Raw genomic sequence first — 18,130 nt, 5'->3', positions numbered from 1 at the left:
GGGGAGGTGCACACGCACCTCCGCCCATTCGGAGAGGTGCGCACGCACCTCTCCAAACGGGCGGTGCCACTCTCCATTTGGAGAGGTGTGTGCGCACCACTGCCTGTTCGAAGAGGTGCGCGTGCACCGGGCGGCTGGGAGCCGCAGGAGACGGCTCAAAGAGCCACATGCGGCTCCGGAGCCACAGGTTGCCGACCCGTGGTGTAGTGGTTTAAGGTGGCAGAATAGAAATTGAGAGACTGAGATTTCTAATCCACCTTAGACGCAAAGCCAGCTGGATGACCTTAAGCTAGTCACTCTCAGCCCTAGGAAAGAGGCAATGGCAAACTACTCCTGAAAAACTTTGCAAAGAAAATTGCAGGGATTTGCTCAGGCAGTCTCTGAGAAACAGTCTCGGCTGAATGGAAGAAAAATAAAATTTGATTTCCACAAGCTATTATAGAAATGTTTTTACACTGCAATATGGGATGTGCTAAAGTATTTTTTTTAAAAAAATCTTTTTTCCTTTTATCACAGACTGACTAAATAAGCATAAGAGGTCAGTTTCCCTAGTTATAAAAAGACCAGCATTTACCAAAATAATGAAAACATCCAGTCTATTCCCCTTCACACAAAAAAAGGCAAGCCGCCTCTTTGTTTTGAAAGAACATAAAACATAGATGACTTTCACCACTGTAGACTGCTTATACCTTAGTATCTTATTTGAAAGCACTTGCTGGAATTTTTGTCTTTAATCTTCCTTTAACCTTCTAATAAATACTAATAATCAGAGGTCTTAGATTCCTGCTCCTGGGATTAGCTGTTTCTTATCCAGCCTTTAAGGAGGGAAGTCTGACAACAGAATCTTCTGTATTCTAGGATATTCCAGTCTTATTTTGGATTCCACTGGTACCAACCTATTTGCTAATTGCACTGATGATAATATATACATGTTCTGTATGCCGGGTCTGAAGAATGCTCCAGGTAAGTACTAATATTTTGGGATACAGATTATCTGTACGTCTTGCTACTTAACAAGTTTAAAAAGCTATGGCTGATGCACTTACTGTACTATCTCTGGGAGTACGGGAGTACCATATGCATTTCCAGGAAATGTAGTCCCATATATTTGATAAGGCTTTTGCCAAGCTGAGTGTCCATAGAATTGCAGTATGTAGTAGATCATACTTTACAATCAAATCTATCAGGACAGCTTCTATGAATCGCAGTACGAAAGTTTATAACCCTACAGATGTCTCCGTACTCTGTTTTCCTTTAGACAAACAAGCTTAGTAGTCTGAGGACTACCTGTATATCTTTTCACTGTATACTTATAGTCATTAGCAGCCTTTTTTACATTAATCCAGAGTGGAACCATTATATCTTATGAATAGTGAATTCATTTGTTAATTGTGCTTATCTCAAGCAAGGCTTGTTTATTTATCACCTCATTTTCAGAGTCTACAAAATTACCTCTCAGACCACAAAAGAACAGCAAATACTGAAAGGCTAACTTAAATGTGTTTGAAATAGTGGATTTTATTAAGTGTTCCTTGTGTTCTTCTGATTCCTTTTTTCTAAATCATTGCTCTTTCCCTCCCCCCCCTTTTTTTGAACGAAATAAAATTAATGGAAATTGGTTTACATTCCAACCATCTACCTTTACGCTATATTCTGTAATTCTGCAAGAGTCAGAAGGTTCAGTATATTGATTTTTCTGAAGGATAGATCAATAAAATCTACAAAACTTTAATTGCTGCCTTTTTCCAGGTGGCAATGCCACACTCCACTCCAGAATATTTTGAAAATGTAGGAAATTGTATCACTGGTAAGGACTTGGATTTTGAGAAAATGGGAAAGGTCAGAAAAGAAAAATACTTACATCCATTTTTATTTGAGTGTTCCTAATGGAAGGTTAGCAAGCAGAAAGAAAAAATCCATGCAGAATTGGAAAACTTTGGTTCAATTTTTGCTATCTATAAAGATTTCTAATGCTTGGATTGTAATCTAGCCTAAGTTGGTTGATCTGGCATAAATTGGTTGATCTAGGTTTTTCTATCTTGTTCTACCTATTTCTCTGTTTTTGTTCAAACAATATTCTAAAATGCTCTATGCCTCTTGGAAATTGTAATAGCATCTTGTTTTATAATAACCTTGTATATACATTGCTTACTCATAACTCCAAAAATATGCAGTTTTATAAAGCTGTCTTCATGGCTGCATGGAGATAATTCTGAGTTACTGTAGGTGAATTGATATATTTGTAATTGTAATCATCTTTCCTCAGCCTGATACTTTCACATATATTGCAAATGCAGTCCCCAGAACTTTCAGCCTTGGTACATCTAACAGATACCAGAATAAAGAAAGCTGCTCTAAATGGTCAAGTTCATTTCTTGGTTCTGTCACTCTAATCCTACTAGAAGAAGATTATTTTGGATTTCAAGGCCCAGATAGAAGAGAGAGGAAAAATAACTTAGATCTGCCTATGCTGACTGTCATGGTCTCTTTCAAGTCAGAGGACTCAAACGCAGAAGAGCCTGCACTGGAGAAATGTCACCCTGAAGAATTGGAGAGCAATTAATTACCTAGGATCAACCTTGCCAATAATCATTTGGGAGAATCAGTATGAATCAAATGACAGAGGTGCCAATTCCAAGCAGTGCTATCCCTGAGAACATGTTACAAACTCCAGAGAACCAAGAATGGCATGTTCTCGGAGGAATTCTGTTCAACTCATTGAGAAACAAGCTAGCAATAACCTTAACTGAACCTATACTACTGTAACTGACAGCAATTGCTTTTTCCATTGGGAGCAACTGCTTAAATTTTAGTTCTATATTTTCACGACTTTGAATCCCCTGTGCCAGCCGAATCTCGGTTTTTCTATTTCAGAATTGGCTGACAAGCCTTTAAACAGCTTTTGGACTTATGATTTACCCATGCTCTGATTTGACTTTGGACTCTTACAGGCAAGACTTTTGATTTCCTGTGTAGCACTGCTAGGGTGTGTGAGCAATTGTACATGCCAACACTGCCAACTAAAGCGTGAAAATGTTTGCATACTTGAAAATGCTTGCTTACCCTGCTCCGTGTGTGTTCAACCTAAAACAGAACAAAGCAACATGCTAATTTCTCTGACAAAGGACAACATGGAAAAATGGGTAAAATAGAAGGAATAGAACTGGGAAACGGAAGTATTATGAAAGCACTAGCAAAGGATGACGGTTACAAATACCTAGGCATATCGGAAGCAGATAACATCTTGAATGGAAAAGTCAAAGAGTCAACACAAAAGGAATACATCAGAAGCTGAATGCTGGAAATATAATTAAAGCCATTAATACATGGGCGAAGTCCCAGTGATAGGCTACCCAGCTGGAATTATCAACTGGACATTGGCCAAATTGGAACACCTAGACCGGAAAACGCATAAACCTTTGAACGTGCACCATGCTCTACATCCACGAAGTGACATCGACAGACTATATCTGCCAAGAAGAATAGGGGGCAGAGGGCTACTGCAAATCCACCAAACTGTAGAAGAAGAAAAGCGAAGTTTGAATGACTGTGTGAATCAAAGTACAGAAAAATTGCTGCAGGCTGTGAAAACAGAGAGCATTATCAAAAATAACAGAAACAAAGGCAGAATATAAGGAAAAACGGCTAGATGATAGATTAAATAGATGGAAAACCAAAGCTTTGCGTGGACAACATTTGAAAAACATTGAAGGAAAATGTGATAACAACTTGACATGGGCATCTATAGACCATAGTTTTCTTTTCAATACTGATCGGAGGGTCTCTAATTTTCTGTGCTGAGTCTAGGAATCTGACATCCCATTTGTCCCTGCAGAATGTCCATTGAATCTAACTCTCTGCTACTGACAACTCAGAATTCTTTGGGTCATTAGTTTTAAAGGTGTTTAAAAATAGCCAAGTAAACCATATCTCTGTGTCACTGCACATCCTTCTTAAGAAATAAGATACCAGTTTCAGGAAATGAGAAAAGCAGCAATTTCCCTACTGGATACTGAAACTTCAGTGTCTACCTCACAAGTGCCAAATGTGAAAAGTTGTAAACAGTCCGCCATTATCATTAACCTCCGAGATAAACAGTTCCCTGAAGAAAGAAATAAGTGAACATAATTTTTCCCCCAAAAAAATCTACTCTGAATATCTTTAATACATATTTATTTATATTTTTGCAACATTTTAGAAGTTCTGTGTTAACACAGGAGTCCACTGCGTAATACAGGAACTCATTGAGTATTTGCTATATTCAGGAATAAGAGGATCTGATACTGTTTACAGATGTGTTCTAACATGAAAGTGTTTCAAGATTGTTCAATTTCAAGATTGAACACTAATTTCGAACTTAAAATAGTTTTATACAATTGAAACTTGAAACATTTTACAAACGTCTAGTGGCAAGTTTTATTTTGCTGCATTGAATAAACTTTCTTTCTTCTCTGCTCCTTTTTCTTTGATTGTGAGTATTCCATGTTCTTCCAAATATCTTAGTTGCTGGTCCTAGCTCTTTAAGAAAATTGCCTGAACTGAAAAATGTCTCTTAATTATTTCTCATATTACTTAATTGTGGTTATATTTTTAGCTTGTTATCTTATTGTTCCTCTTTTAGTCCAAAGGAATGTTTGTCCATTGTTAAGATATTATAGACAACCATAGAAATTGAAGCCACTTTGTTGTTGTTGTTGTTAGCTGCGAAGTCGTGTCCGACCTATCGCGACCCTATGGACAACATTCCTCCAGGCCTTCCTGTCCTCTACCATCTTCTGGAGTCCATTTAAGCTCACACCTACTGCTTCAGTGACTCCATCCAGCCACCTCATTCTCTGTCGTCCCCTTCTTCTATTGCCCTCGATCTTTCCCAGCATTAGGCTCTTCTCCAGTGAGTCCTTCCTTCTCATTAGGTGGCCAAAGTATTTGAGTTTTAGCTTCAGGATCTGGCCTTCTAAAGAGCAGTCAGGATTGATTTCCTCTAGGACTGACCGGTTTGATTGCCTTGCAGTCCAAGGGACTCGCAGGAGTCTTCTCCAGCACCATAGTTCAAACGCCTCAATTCTTTGGCGCTCAGCCTTTCTTATGGTCCAACTTTCACTGCCATACATTGCAACTGGGAAGATCATAGCCTTGACTATACGCACTTTTGTTGACAGGGTGATGTCTCTGCTTTTTAGTGTGCTGTCTAGATTTGCCATGGCTTTCCTCCCCAGGAGCAAGCGTCTTTTAATTTCTTGGCTACAGTCCCCATCTGCAGTGATCTTGGAGCCCAGGAAAATAAAATCTGTCACTACCTCCATTTCTTCCCCATCTATTTGCCAGGAATTGAGAGGGCCGGATGCCATGATCTTGGTTTTCTTAATGTTAAGTTTCAACCCAAGTTTTGCACTCTCCTTCTTCACCCGCAACAAGAGGCTCTTTAGTTCTTCTTCACTTTCTGCCATTAGAGTGGTATCATCTGCATACCTTAGGTTGTTGATATTTCTTCCGGCAATCTTAATTCCAACTTTTGATTCATCTAGCCCTGCCTTTCTCATGATGTGCTCTGCATATAAGTTAAATAGGCAGGGCGACAGTATACAGCCTTGCCGGACTCCTTTCCCAATTTTGAACCAATCAGTGGTTCCATGTCCAGTTCTCACTGTTGCTTCTTGACCCGCATATAGGTTTCTCAAGAGACAAATAAGATGGTCTGGTACGCCCATCTCTTTAAGAACTTGCCACAGTTTGTTATGATCCACACAATCAAAGGATTTAGCATAGTCAATGAAGCAGAAGTAGATGTTTTCTGGAACTCTCTAGCTTTCTCCATGATCCAGTGTATGTTGGCAATTTGATCTCTAGTTCCTCTGCCTCTTCGAAATCCTGCCTGTACTTCTGGTAGTTCTGGATCCACATACTGCTGGAGTCTAGGTTGTAGGATTTTAAGCATGACTTTACTAGCATGAGAAATGAGTCCAATGGTGCGATAGTTTGAACATTCTTTGGCACTGCCTTTCTTTGGAATTGGAATGTAAACTGATGTTTTCCAATCCTGTGGCCACTGTTGAGTTTTCCAAATTTGCTGGCAAATTGACTGTAGCACTTTTACTGCATCGTCTTTTAAGATTTTGAATAGCTCAGCTGGAATACTCTCACCTCCACTAGCTTTGTTGCTCAGCTTTTCTAAGGCTCACTTCACTTCACATTCTAGGATGTCTGGCTCGAGGTCAGTGACCACCTCATTGTGATTATCAGGGACGTTAAGCTCATTCTTGTATAGTTCTTCTGTGTAATTTTGCCACCTCTTCTTAATCTCTTCTGCCTCTGTTAGGTCCCTGCCATTTTGGTCCTTTATCATGCCCATTTTTGCATTAAACGTTCCCTTCATCTCTCCAATTTTCTTGAAAAGATCTCTGGTCCTCCCTATTCTATTGTTTTCTATTTCTTTGCACTGTTCATTTAAGAAGGCATTCAATTGGGCGTATCTTTCTTTTTCTCCCTTGCCTTTCGCTTCCCTCCTTTCCTCAGCTATTTGCAAAGCTTCCTCAGACAGCCATTTTGCTTTCTTGCATTTCTTTTTCTTTGGGATGGTTTTGGTTGCTACCTGTTGTACAATGTCGCAAACCTCTGTCCATAGTTCTTCAGGCACTCTGTCTATCAGATCTAATTCCTTAAATCTATTTGTCACCTCTACTGTATATTCAACAGGGATATGATTTAATTCATACCTGAGTGGCCTAGTGCTTTTCCCTACTTTCTTCAGTTTAAGCTTAAACTTTGCAAGGAGAAGCTCATGGTCTGAGCCACAGTCAGCTCCTGGTCTTGTTTTTACTGACTGTATAGAGCTTCTCCATCTTTGGCTGCAGAGCATATAGTCAATCTGATTTCTGTGTTGACCATCTGGTGATGTCCATGTGTAGAGCCGTCTCTTGGGTTGTTGGAAAAGAGTGTTTGCTATGACCATCGTATTCTCTTGACAGAATTCTATCAGCCTGTGCCCTGCTTCATTTTGCACTCCAAGGCCAAACTTGCCTGTTATTCCAGTTATCTTTTGGCTTCCTACTTTAGCATTCCAATCCCCCATGGTGATAAGGACATCATTTTTTGGTGTTAGTTCTATAAGGTGCTGTAGAGCTTCATAGAACTGGTCAATTTCATCCTCTTCAGCACTGGTGGTTGGGGCATAGACTTGGACTACTGTGATATTGAATGGTTTGCCTTGGATTCGAACTGAGATCATTCTGTCATTTTGAGGATTGTATCCCAGTATTGCTTTTCCTACTCTTTTATTGACTATGAAGGCTACTCCATTTCTTCTGAGGGATTCTTGCCCGCAGTAGTATACCTGATGGTCATCTGAATTAAATTCACCCATTCCTGTCCATTTTAGTTCGCTGATACCTAAGATGTTGATGTCTAGTCTTGTCATCTCTTGTTTGACCACGTCCAGCTTTCCTTGATTCATGGATCTTACATTCCAGGTTCCTATGGAGAAAAAATCTTTACAGCATCGGACTTTCCTTTCACCACCAGACACATCCACAGCTGAGCGTCCTTTCGGCTTTGGCCCAGTCGCTTCATTCTTTCTGGCGCTACTAGTACTAGCCCTCTGCTCTTCCTCAGTAGCATATTGGACGCCTTCCGACCTGAGGGGCTCATCTTCCAATGTCATCTCGTTTTGCCTTTTGGTACTGTCCATAGGGTTTTCATGGCAAAGATACTGGAGTGGGTTGCCATTTCCTTCTCCAGTGGATCACGTTTTGCCAGAACTCTCTGCTATGACCTGTCCGTCTTGGGTGGCCCTGCACGGCATAGCTCATAGCTTCATTGAATTACGCAAGCCCCTTCGCCACGACAAGGCAGTAATCCATGAAGGGGTGATGCCACTTAGCCACTATTAAATCTAACCATAATGTAAGAATCCAAATAACAGCTTTCAGATAGCTCTCTGGCTTCAGTAAATTAAATCCAGTAAAGAGGAGCTATCAGCTCTCTGGAGATAGGGCGGGATATAAATCCCATCAATAAATAATAAATAAATAATTTGTTTCACTTACAAATTGTTCTTACTATTGAAAGTTTTTCCTAACAATTCAGTTGGAAATTGTCTTGTAGCTTAAGTCCAGCATTCTGTGCCCTGTAGTCTGATATAGGAGCCTTGGTGGAGCAGTGGGCTAATGCCTCCTTAAGTAACACCAGCTGCCTGCAATTAGTGCAGGTTCGCATCCCACCAGGCTCAAGGTTGACTCTGCCTTCCATCCTTCCGAGGTAGGTAAAATGAGGACCCAGATTGTTGGGGGCAATAAGCTGACTTTGTAATAATGCCGCTTGGTGTGTGTGTGAAAGCCCTAATAAGCAGGCATATACATAGAATGAAGGCTACTGCTAAGCTTGTAAGCCGCCATGAGTCTTCAGAGAAGGGCGGGATATAAATGGAATTAAAATTATATATATATATATATATATATATATATATATATATATATATATATATATATATATATATATATATAAAATAGATCTTGGCCCTCTTCTGTATTTGCACATATTGGTGATATGTAAACATTTCAGTTCCTTCAAACTCCTCTCATAGGGTTTAGTTTTCTAGTCCTTTGAGCTTATCATTAGTCCTGAATGTTTTCTAGTTTTTCTCAATTCTTAAATATAGTTCCCAGGACTAGACAAAGGTCTTCAAATGGAATCTGATTAACACAGAATAAAACAGAAGAATTACACTGAGATATAAAAGGTATACAGGTCGTCCTCTATTTACAAAGTTCACTTAGTGAATGTTGCAACAGCACTGAAAAAAGTGACGCCCGTTTTTCACACATACAACCATTGCAGCATCCCAGTCACATGATCACAATTTGTATGCTTGGCAATTGACTCGTATTTATGATAGTTGCAGTATCCCAGAATCATCTAATCACCTTTTGCCACTTTCTGACAAGCAAGGTCTATGGGGAAGCCAGGGGAAAGCCAGATTCACTACACAACTGTGTTACTAACTTAATGATAATTCATGATTCACTTAACAACTGCGGCAAGAAAGGTCATAAAATGGGGCAAAACTCACTTAACAATTGTCTCGCTTAGCAACATAATTTTTGGCTTCAATTGTGGTTGTAAATTGAGGATTACCTGTACTTCCACTGATGCAATCTAAATAAAATATGCATTTTTGTGACCACATCACAGTGCTGGCCCATATTCAAATTTGCAGTTAGCTACTTTTCTATTTTTTCCCTTAAGTGCTATTTACACATCAGATGTCCTTCAAATTGTCCTTCTTTATTTTATTTGTTTCCTAAGTGAAGAAAATTTTAATTTTTCTCTGTAATTTAGTTTTGAAATTTATTCCTATTTTATGGTAAGTTATTCCATGTGATTTTGTCTCATTCGCACATTGAAAATTGTTCTCTATACCTCTTCATCCAAAACACAAATAGAAATATCGAAGAGCACGGAACCCAGGTCCGAATCTTCTGGCACCACATTCAATACTTCTATTTCAATGAGCATGAAAGTAAAAATTTTGAGCTAATTGTGTATCCACCTAACTGTCATTCCATTCAGCCCATATTTAAACAGCTTGATAATCAGAATGCCATGAGGTATTTCGTCGAATTCTTTGCCGATAGGAAGCTTCATCCTGTCTGCAGAGCATTTCTACAATCTGATCAAAATACGATTAGTCTGGCAAAACTGGTTTTCAAAAACCGCGTTCTAATTTCTGGTGCTTTCAAGTTGTTTACAGATAAGTCTCTTATCTGCCTCAGAACCTTCCCACTTATCATTGTTATCCTAACTGGTCAATACTTTCCAGCCTCTTCTTCTCCCTTGTTCTGAGCACATTTGCTCTCTTCTCTTCTACTCTGGCCCTTCACCCATTCTCCAGGATATCTAAAATATAATACATGAGGGTTCAGTCAGACAATCAACTACTTCCTTCACTACTCTGGGATGGAATTAATCTACCTCTGGAGATTAGTATTTATTCTAAATTAAGAAATTAATTCAAGATTTTCTCACAGTGTTTCTGTCAAGCTCAAAATTCAGTCTTGCCCTTTTCTTTACCTCCTTGCAACTTCCTAGTAGAACGTATAATTGTTGGAGAAAACTGAATCAAAATAGCTGAGTTTCTGTGTTTTTTCTTTATTGTTATGCTTATTGTCTTCTTCACTTAATAGCAAGTATATCCAGTGCTTTTTTTGTAAAAGAAAAAGGTGCCAGAACTCACACATTTCATACAACCCGCCTTGCCTACCCTACAAGGTTCCATCCAAAAAAGGTGCCGGAACTCCGTTCTGAGCATTCGATGAGAAAAAAAGCCCTGAGTATATCAATTCTTTCCCTTTACTTTGAACATATTTAATATTAATTGTTAATTCTTGTTAATTGTAATATTCTTTGTTAAGCTTTTTTTTTGCTTTTCCTTTCCATTTCAGGGCTATTGTCTATATACTTTTCTTTTATGATCTGCCTTTCCATCATCTATATATGTCCTATTTTTAAATCTTCACTCTTCAAGGGGAGGAGTAATTTGTCTTTGAATATCCTAAAATCTCAATTTATATCACTTTGATAATTATGTAATGTATACAAATAGGGTCATTGGCAATAAAATGTTGATTACTCTACTTGTGAGAGAAATGGTACTAAATGGTTTAGAGCCTTCTCTATGTAAAATACTATGTTATGTAAAGGATTTATCCTCAAATTCAGCTCTCAGTTATATATGGCATTTTTTTGTTGTTGAATTGCAGTGTCAGTTTTCACTGGACATCAAAATTCCAGTTTCTATGTCAAATCCAGCATTAGCCCAGATAACCAGTTCTTGATCAGTGGTTCAAGTGACCAATGTGCCTATATCTGGAAGGTAAGCAGTATTGGCTCTGACTACAACATTGCTGTTATTTCTGTGTTCAGTTTGTGCAGGACAGATGGTTATATAGGTGCAGAGGGAAGATAATAAGATTCATTGAACCATGTTTCCAGCATACTGTGCCTAAAGTACACAGCTGTCAAACCTGAATACAAGTCCAGATATAAAACAGAGCTAGCTTCCCTCCTCTACCTTCTCTGTATTTCTAGTTACTGATCTTAAACTGGTTTTAATAGGTCTTTAAAAATCTCTTTTCAGTTCTGTTTTTCAGCAATTAAAACAAGCTGAAAGTTCTTGCTGTATATTTAACAAGAATCTACATTAACCAAAGTTAAATGGTCATAACTGTTTTAATTTTTTTAACCTAATCATTTCCCAAGGTTTATAAACTGGATCCCAATTAGGTTTCTTTCTCTTCCCCTATCTCCATGATCCTCAGTTTCCAGGAGTTAAGATTTTATTATGATAGTTCAGTCAGAATTTTTAGTAACATTTGCCAGTATCGGCTGGCAGCTTAGAAACTTAGCTTACATGCCAAGCTTTCTTTGGAGAAATGCATATGTTTCAGTGTAATTTTCTCATCCAGTGACATACATTAGGGCATTTCAGATTAACGCATCTAGTATAAAATAAGGAAAATTAAGTGCTTTCTATTAAATTATATTTCTAAAATAATGCCATATGATAAAAACTCATTTAAACAAGGAGTTGGTGTGTTCTTTAGAGCAATCTCCTTTTGTTGTTATACTTGATTCTGTTGACTTAGTATTCAGGAAGCCAAAATGTGCTCCCTAAACATTTTGTAAGAACCCTGAGAAATTGCTGTCTCAAAGTTTGTGATCCCTAGGCTACTTGAATACTAAGATTAATAACATCAAATATCAAAATCTAAATGGCTCTAGGAATGTTTCATCACCACCTAGTTACCAATGTTTGCATATTCCTTCTTATCACAATGTTGCCTCTTCAAAACATTTTCCTGAAAAGGATGGAATTTTCAAAAGCATAAACATACAGGACAAAATATGAAGCATGAACTGTTTCATGCTAACATCTACATAATTTTTGAGTCATGCAACTTGTTTACTTAAAACATTTACATAGCTGCCTAGCTTAAAAACAACTCTGGGCAGCTTATAACCTATATATATTGGCTCTTTGGCTTTGAAACGGAGATGAGCACCGGCCCCTAGAGTTGGAAACAACTAGCACGCATGTGCGGGGGAACCTTTACCTTTGTTGACGCAGCCTAGGACTCCGTTGACCTTTCAGCAGCTGCAGCACACTGCTGACCCATATACTTAAGCAGTGGTCCAGTATGACACCTAGATCCCTCTCATAAGCACTACTGTTGAGCCAGGTATAGAACTCATTTGAGCTACCATGGTTTTATGCTGAGAATCTGAAAAAAGATAATCACACATTTATGTTGATCAATGGACATCACAAGAGATCTGTGTATGTATTTTAAAGATTTTTAATTGGTTGAAATTAGAGGTTCAGTGTTCTGCATAATTCATCAACTTACCTTACAATGAAGAATAGGAAAAACTATTTACACTGGGTAAAAAAAATGTTCAAAATTTGGACTGTACAGCATTGGCCTTCTTAGTTTTACCCATAATCTGGCTTTAGCTTTCGCACATTTTGAATATAGAATTTAGCTTACAGATTTACCTACAATGTTCATGCATTTTTTCAGAATGTGTTTGGTTTCTCTACTTCCTTTTATCCTTTAACTAACAATACATGATAGAAGCCATTCTTTGATAACATGCATCATCTTTCTCTAACCTGAATTCTCTAGATATATTGCACAATTTACAGCTAAGAATGATTGGAGTGGTCCAGCTAATTTGGATGTTAGCTAGGGATGTCTAGAACGGGGGTCCCCGGTCCGTGGACCAGTACTGGGCCACGGCATGCCAGCAACCAGTCCACACAAATAAGCAAAGCCCCATCTGCGAGATACAGGCAGCACACAAAACCATGCACCCTCCGCTCCATGGAAATACCTCTCTCCACAGAACTGGTCCTGGTGCCCAAAAGGTTGGGGACCTCTGGTCTAGAAGCTCAAGTGTCTTACCTTTGAATTGTGTCCCTTGTGCTAGTCATAAATAAGCAATAATCTTTCCTAATAACTTTCTTATTCTTGTTTATTCTATATAGGTATCTGAACCACAACTTCCTCCGATGGTATTTCATGGCCACCTGCAAGAGGTCACTTCTGTTGCCTGGTGTCCATCTGATTTCACTAAGGTTTCTTTCTGGTGTTTTGTCATTTTTAAAGTTCTCTTCCATTTTGCAAAAGTAAAAATGTAACTATTTTCTTTCGCTAATAAGACATGGATGGCTATTTTTAAAGGTTCTTTATCCCAAACATTTGGAATAAATTTCTTATTTCCTTATATATATCTTCATAATTTTCCTAGAAATCTTTGGCCCTCAAATGGCTTCTCTTACTCCTTTTTACCATGCAGATTAAACGTGTAGATAGAAATCAGTTCTTGTTATATTGTAAAGTATAATGTAATGAAATGGTTGTCTGATCAGAAGTAAGAAGACTTGAGTTTGATAGGACTTCCTAGTGAATGCAGTATGGCTGATTACTTTTTTCTAGGCTGAGGCCTGCATTCCCTCTATATATATCATACATGGGGCATACTGTAAATATCGGCAAGCCTAAGGAAAAAAAATTATGTAGAAATACTGATCCATGAGTTCCATTAATGGGTGATGCTGATGATTTTTAGGGGGTGCTCCTTAAAAAGAAATATCAGTTTCATCCAGTGTAGGTACTGTAAATCGGATAGTAAGGGCCATATGCAACCAGTAATTTGCCCACTCTTACCTTTTGCATTCCATATTTCAAACACTGAAATATTTGTCATGCTGATTTTTCAGATTTCCACTTGTTCAGATGACAACACGATCAAGATTTGGCGCTTGAGGCAAAACGCTGAAGAAAAGACCTGGACACACAAAACCAGCTTGGTTGGTTGGACTGATCAAAAGAAAGTAGTGGAACAAAACAAAATAGGTAAGGCCTTGTGAATTAATGATAGCTTTTTTCTCATGTTGATTTAGATCTTAGAAAACTGTTATTTACAAAATAAATGACAAAAGATAATTTATTCCAAATTTTCTCTAAATTCAGCCTGTATGAATTATACAATAATCTGTATGAATTATAAAGAACATCACTTATGTTGCCATGTATATTAATAATGGGAAGAGCTTAAAAGCTGCAATAGGCCCTATTGCAATTCTCATTTGCAACGAATTTGTTGCATGCATTTGCCAAAGTAAAATAAAAAATATACACAGTCAAAAAGGCAGTAGAAATCAAAGGAATGTGCAGAATTGGGTTTTATAATAAAATATTCCAGGAAATAAAACCTATGTTTCAATCAGTATAAAGATTTCTGAGGTAATTTTGTTAGAAATAGGTTAGTTTAATAATGCAATATTTCAAATTCTAAATCTATCTGATGCTGAACATGTTATAGGACAGGTTGTTTTCAGTATCCTAAATATGAAAGGTTTTGCCAATAGTTAACAATTGGTTCTGTCTAAACAAATTCATTGGTGCATGAATAGAATAACAGTTGTAGCAAGGGGTATTTTGGCCTCATGTGCTTTGCATAAGGAGAATATCATTCTTAACTCTAGCTTGCAAAGAGGGGTAAACTTACACGGTAAAGAATGTATTGTTAGACATTAGTCTTTAAACTTAGTGTTACAAGAGTGTCTTCTCTTCTATCTATTGACTGCAACTCACAGCACAATCATAAGTGATAGATTTCTTTTATCTCTCATTTTCAATGAAGTTCCCCCACAATGAATTACGTTGGTATCTCTGAGTGAGTTTTGCAAATGACATATTTCTAGCTGTAGGAATGGCAGTAAATTGTTCTGTAAACATAAAATTCCTATGCAGGAAACCTGCAGAACAATAGGAGGGTATGTGCCAGTTCTCTTTCATGCTGCGAGTATCTCACGAGCACATATACATCATTGTTCTCCTAGGAAACTTTAACAGAATCACTTCCTATTCCCATAGATAAAGAAGGATATTTAATCCTTTGGTCTGAAAACTGCAAGTGATGTGCATGCTGCATCTTTATAAAGTTGGCAGTAGTACTATATAAAATGTCTTATCATCTTATCCTCCTTCATTTTCTCCTGAAACAGCTTAGAAATGGGAAAGGACGTCCTTGAACTTAGCAAACATAAGCAGGCTTCCTTTTGAGACTTTGGTTCTTGAATACAAAGCATATGCTAAATGCATAAAATAGTTATTTGCCCTGATTCATACTGTCTTAACCCCAGTTCTATTTCAGGGTTGCCTAGATAAAAGCATGCAAGCTGTTGGTACTACCTCCCCCCTCCCATTCACTGGCACAGACAGTGGTACTGTGGCTGCTCAGGAATTACACATGCACAAGCTTTGCTAACGGGATTTCTGAGATCTTAATATTTGGGAAAGGCAAATTCTGCAAGCAAAAGGAATTCCTTGAGCTGGGCCTTTGTTCTTTGTGCAACTGCCTGATCTTTTCAGACTTTATCATTTTGTATCTTGTCTTTTACCACAAAAACCCTTGCCAAGATGCATTGAATTTTCCTAGAAGTAAAGTATTTCCAAATAATTTTATATACATTTACCTAAGTAGCAATTCTCAAGTTGCCTACTACGAAAACACAGAAAAACACCCCTTCAAATCTGAGTCATTCAGATTCTAAATATTTAAATATGTCTAGTGTGCAACCTTGCTGTATTTTTTCTTCATGTTACTTTATCTTCACTAAAGCTGTTTTGTTTTCCTTTCAGAAGTTCTTGGCAGCAGGCATGGGACTCCACCTAAAGTTCTTCCAATAGGCAGCCCTCTTATTTCTTCACCACAGCCAGCTGCTTGTGCTCCAACTTATACAGGAGACCTTCCACTTCCTACCAGCACACCAACATCATCATCTGCTAGAACACCAATTTACACCTTTACTCCTGCAAAACAGAAAGTTACTTCAAGCACTCCTTCAACTACGTCAATTCAGCAGTGGGTTACAAAGACTCCAAATTCATCTCCACCTATAAAGGAAACAAAGGTAGTTTCTTCACAGATAGCTGCAGCAGATATTCCTGACACTCCCTTTGCTTCCAGGTCACCACACTTGAGGTCAGAAACACGTGCCAAGAGAAGGTTAGAATCCAGTAGGGAAGAAAACACGATGTGTCTCAAAAGCTGCAACTGTATGACTGAACTTCACCCAAAGTCTAAGAAATCCAGACTGGAACGGTTCACTTTGGCAGCAGGTTCAAAGTCTTGTAGAAGAGACTCCCCTACTCTTCATGAAGAAGTGCAGAATAGGCAAAGCTTGAAAGAGCCCTTTTCTCCTAGCAATCCTTGTTCTTCTGCCACCTGTCTAAATTTTCCACATCTTACCAAGACATCTTGTGAGAAGATGGTTGACAAGGAGAATGGTTCACCGGACAGAAGAACCTGGCTGTCTGACTTGGGAAATAAATTACGAACTAACAAGATGAATAACTCAAGTGGGTCGTCCTCATCATTACGGAATTCAAGCACAAAACGAATGGAAGCTAGGACAGGAGCTACATCACCAGGGCCCGTAAGTAAATTACACAGGATTGCTAAAACACCTTTGTCATTTTGGTCAAAATTCTTCTTACAAGCATTACATATTATAGTAAAAGCTATAACAAGTAGCAAAAGAGTTTCTTTGTTATAAAAAGTAGGAAGAGAGGACTAAACCAATGTCAAACTAAGTCAGTATTGTGTAGCCAAAGAGCATCACTCTGGTACATAACAGGCAAAGATGGGGAAGTGGCCCGTGCTTGGGAGATAGTTTGAAGAATCTCTAATACTGATTTATGAAGTAGGGATACTCAATTGTCAGAAATTGAGTTTCTCAGTTTCCAAAACTGAGAACTAAAGTATGACCAGAACTTCTGCCTCCTACATAGCCCAACTTGCACTGCAGGCCAGTTTTTCTAAACAACACATGTTTGTACATGTAGAAATACGGAATTTCTACTCCTTTATCTACAGAGTCTGGATGAATTTTATACTTGCTGTCTTTTGTTCTACTTTCTGAAACTAATGGTCAAGCTGTACAGCATAAATCTATAATGCTATAGAGATGATGTTTTTCTTTATTAAGATGTAAGGCTAGTAAAGATTTAATAAATGTACTATTGTTGTTTTTTAAATCCTGCCCCACATTCCAAGCAGAAAAATATGGTAGTGTGATTTGATGTTTTCCTAGAATGCTCCTTTCTTTGGGAAAGGAGGATTTGGTTTCTGTCCATCTCTTTTTGATAATGGATAGATCTGATACTGTTTACCACTTTCACATCGTGTTACTAGATGTGTACAAACAAACAGCCATCAGTGTGTTGCTTTAATTCCTGCACTAAGTAGGAAGTTGACTTCAATAGTGAAGTCTATTGTATAAGTCTATTGTATAAGTCTTCTTAGGCTGATTTAGACTACCCTGCTATTATGACTGCTTATTAACCTGGCTACATAAGAATTCATGTATGATAATTAGCTAGCTGCTAATATAGAGAAATTGATTAGAATGACTATGGAAAGGACGAAACTGTAAAGATGAGACCTTTTATGCTGATAATTATTTCTTTTGTTTTTAATCTTACAGATTATAACTACAATAACAATGAGGAAGATTTGTACATACTTCGAGAGAAAGTCACAAAAAAGCTAAAGAACTTTGTTTTAAGTGTACCTTAGTGCTGAAACACGCTTTTTATTAATCCAGCTGGATTTAGTTTTATCCACAAAAAAGATACCCATGCATCTTAATTAAAACTAATACTTCCTTTTTTATTTTTTTCTATTTACCATCTTGCATTTAATTATTTAGTACAGTAATTAAATCGAGAAATAGGCTCAATGGATGAAACAGCCAATCCCTTTGATTGTAAGATTTAAGTTTATTTTTTCTATGGTAAATTGCAGAAAATATTTTTTCAAACCTTTTTTGAATATACTTGTATCTATTTGAATGTACTTTTAATTGCTAAATTAGCACATAATGCTAAAGAAAAAAGGAACCATCCATTCAAGAATGCTTTACTTGATCTGCCTTATACTAAAGGAAATGCCTTTATTTTGTGCTTCACGGTGTCCCATTGTTGTACTGGTGTAAAAGTATTTTCCGATAAAGTACATTTTTCTTAACATTGCAACTCTTTTTCTTCTTTTGCAATGGAGCAGA

The 18,130-nt window shown here is 37.8% G+C and overlaps 1 protein-coding gene across 1 annotated transcript in view; it reads left to right on the top strand.

The window, feature by feature from the left end:
• The window catches only part of DTL (denticleless E3 ubiquitin protein ligase homolog), a gene marked incomplete at its 5' end in the record, with an annotated part of 35,730 nt that extends 17,871 nt beyond the window's left edge, over positions 1–17,859 (top strand). Inside the window, 6 exons of the mRNA XM_081312832.1 lie at positions 859–963; positions 10,755–10,867; positions 13,043–13,132; positions 13,778–13,913; positions 15,705–16,501; positions 17,552–17,859. Of these exons, the coding sequence (XP_081168958.1) occupies positions 859–963; positions 10,755–10,867; positions 13,043–13,132; positions 13,778–13,913; positions 15,705–16,501; positions 17,552–17,617 (1,307 nt within the window). The 3' untranslated portion in view covers positions 17,618–17,859. The remainder of the gene's footprint in view (positions 1–858; positions 964–10,754; positions 10,868–13,042; positions 13,133–13,777; positions 13,914–15,704; positions 16,502–17,551) is intronic.
• Positions 17,860–18,130: the final 271 nt, after the last annotated feature.

Source organism: Vipera berus, assembly GCF_964194415.1.
Source record: "Vipera berus genome assembly, chromosome: 1".
NCBI classification, from domain to species: domain Eukaryota; kingdom Metazoa; phylum Chordata; class Lepidosauria; order Squamata; family Viperidae; genus Vipera; species Vipera berus.
The sequence above is the reverse complement of the archived record's forward strand: the minus strand, read 5'-3'. Positions and strand labels throughout refer to the sequence as shown.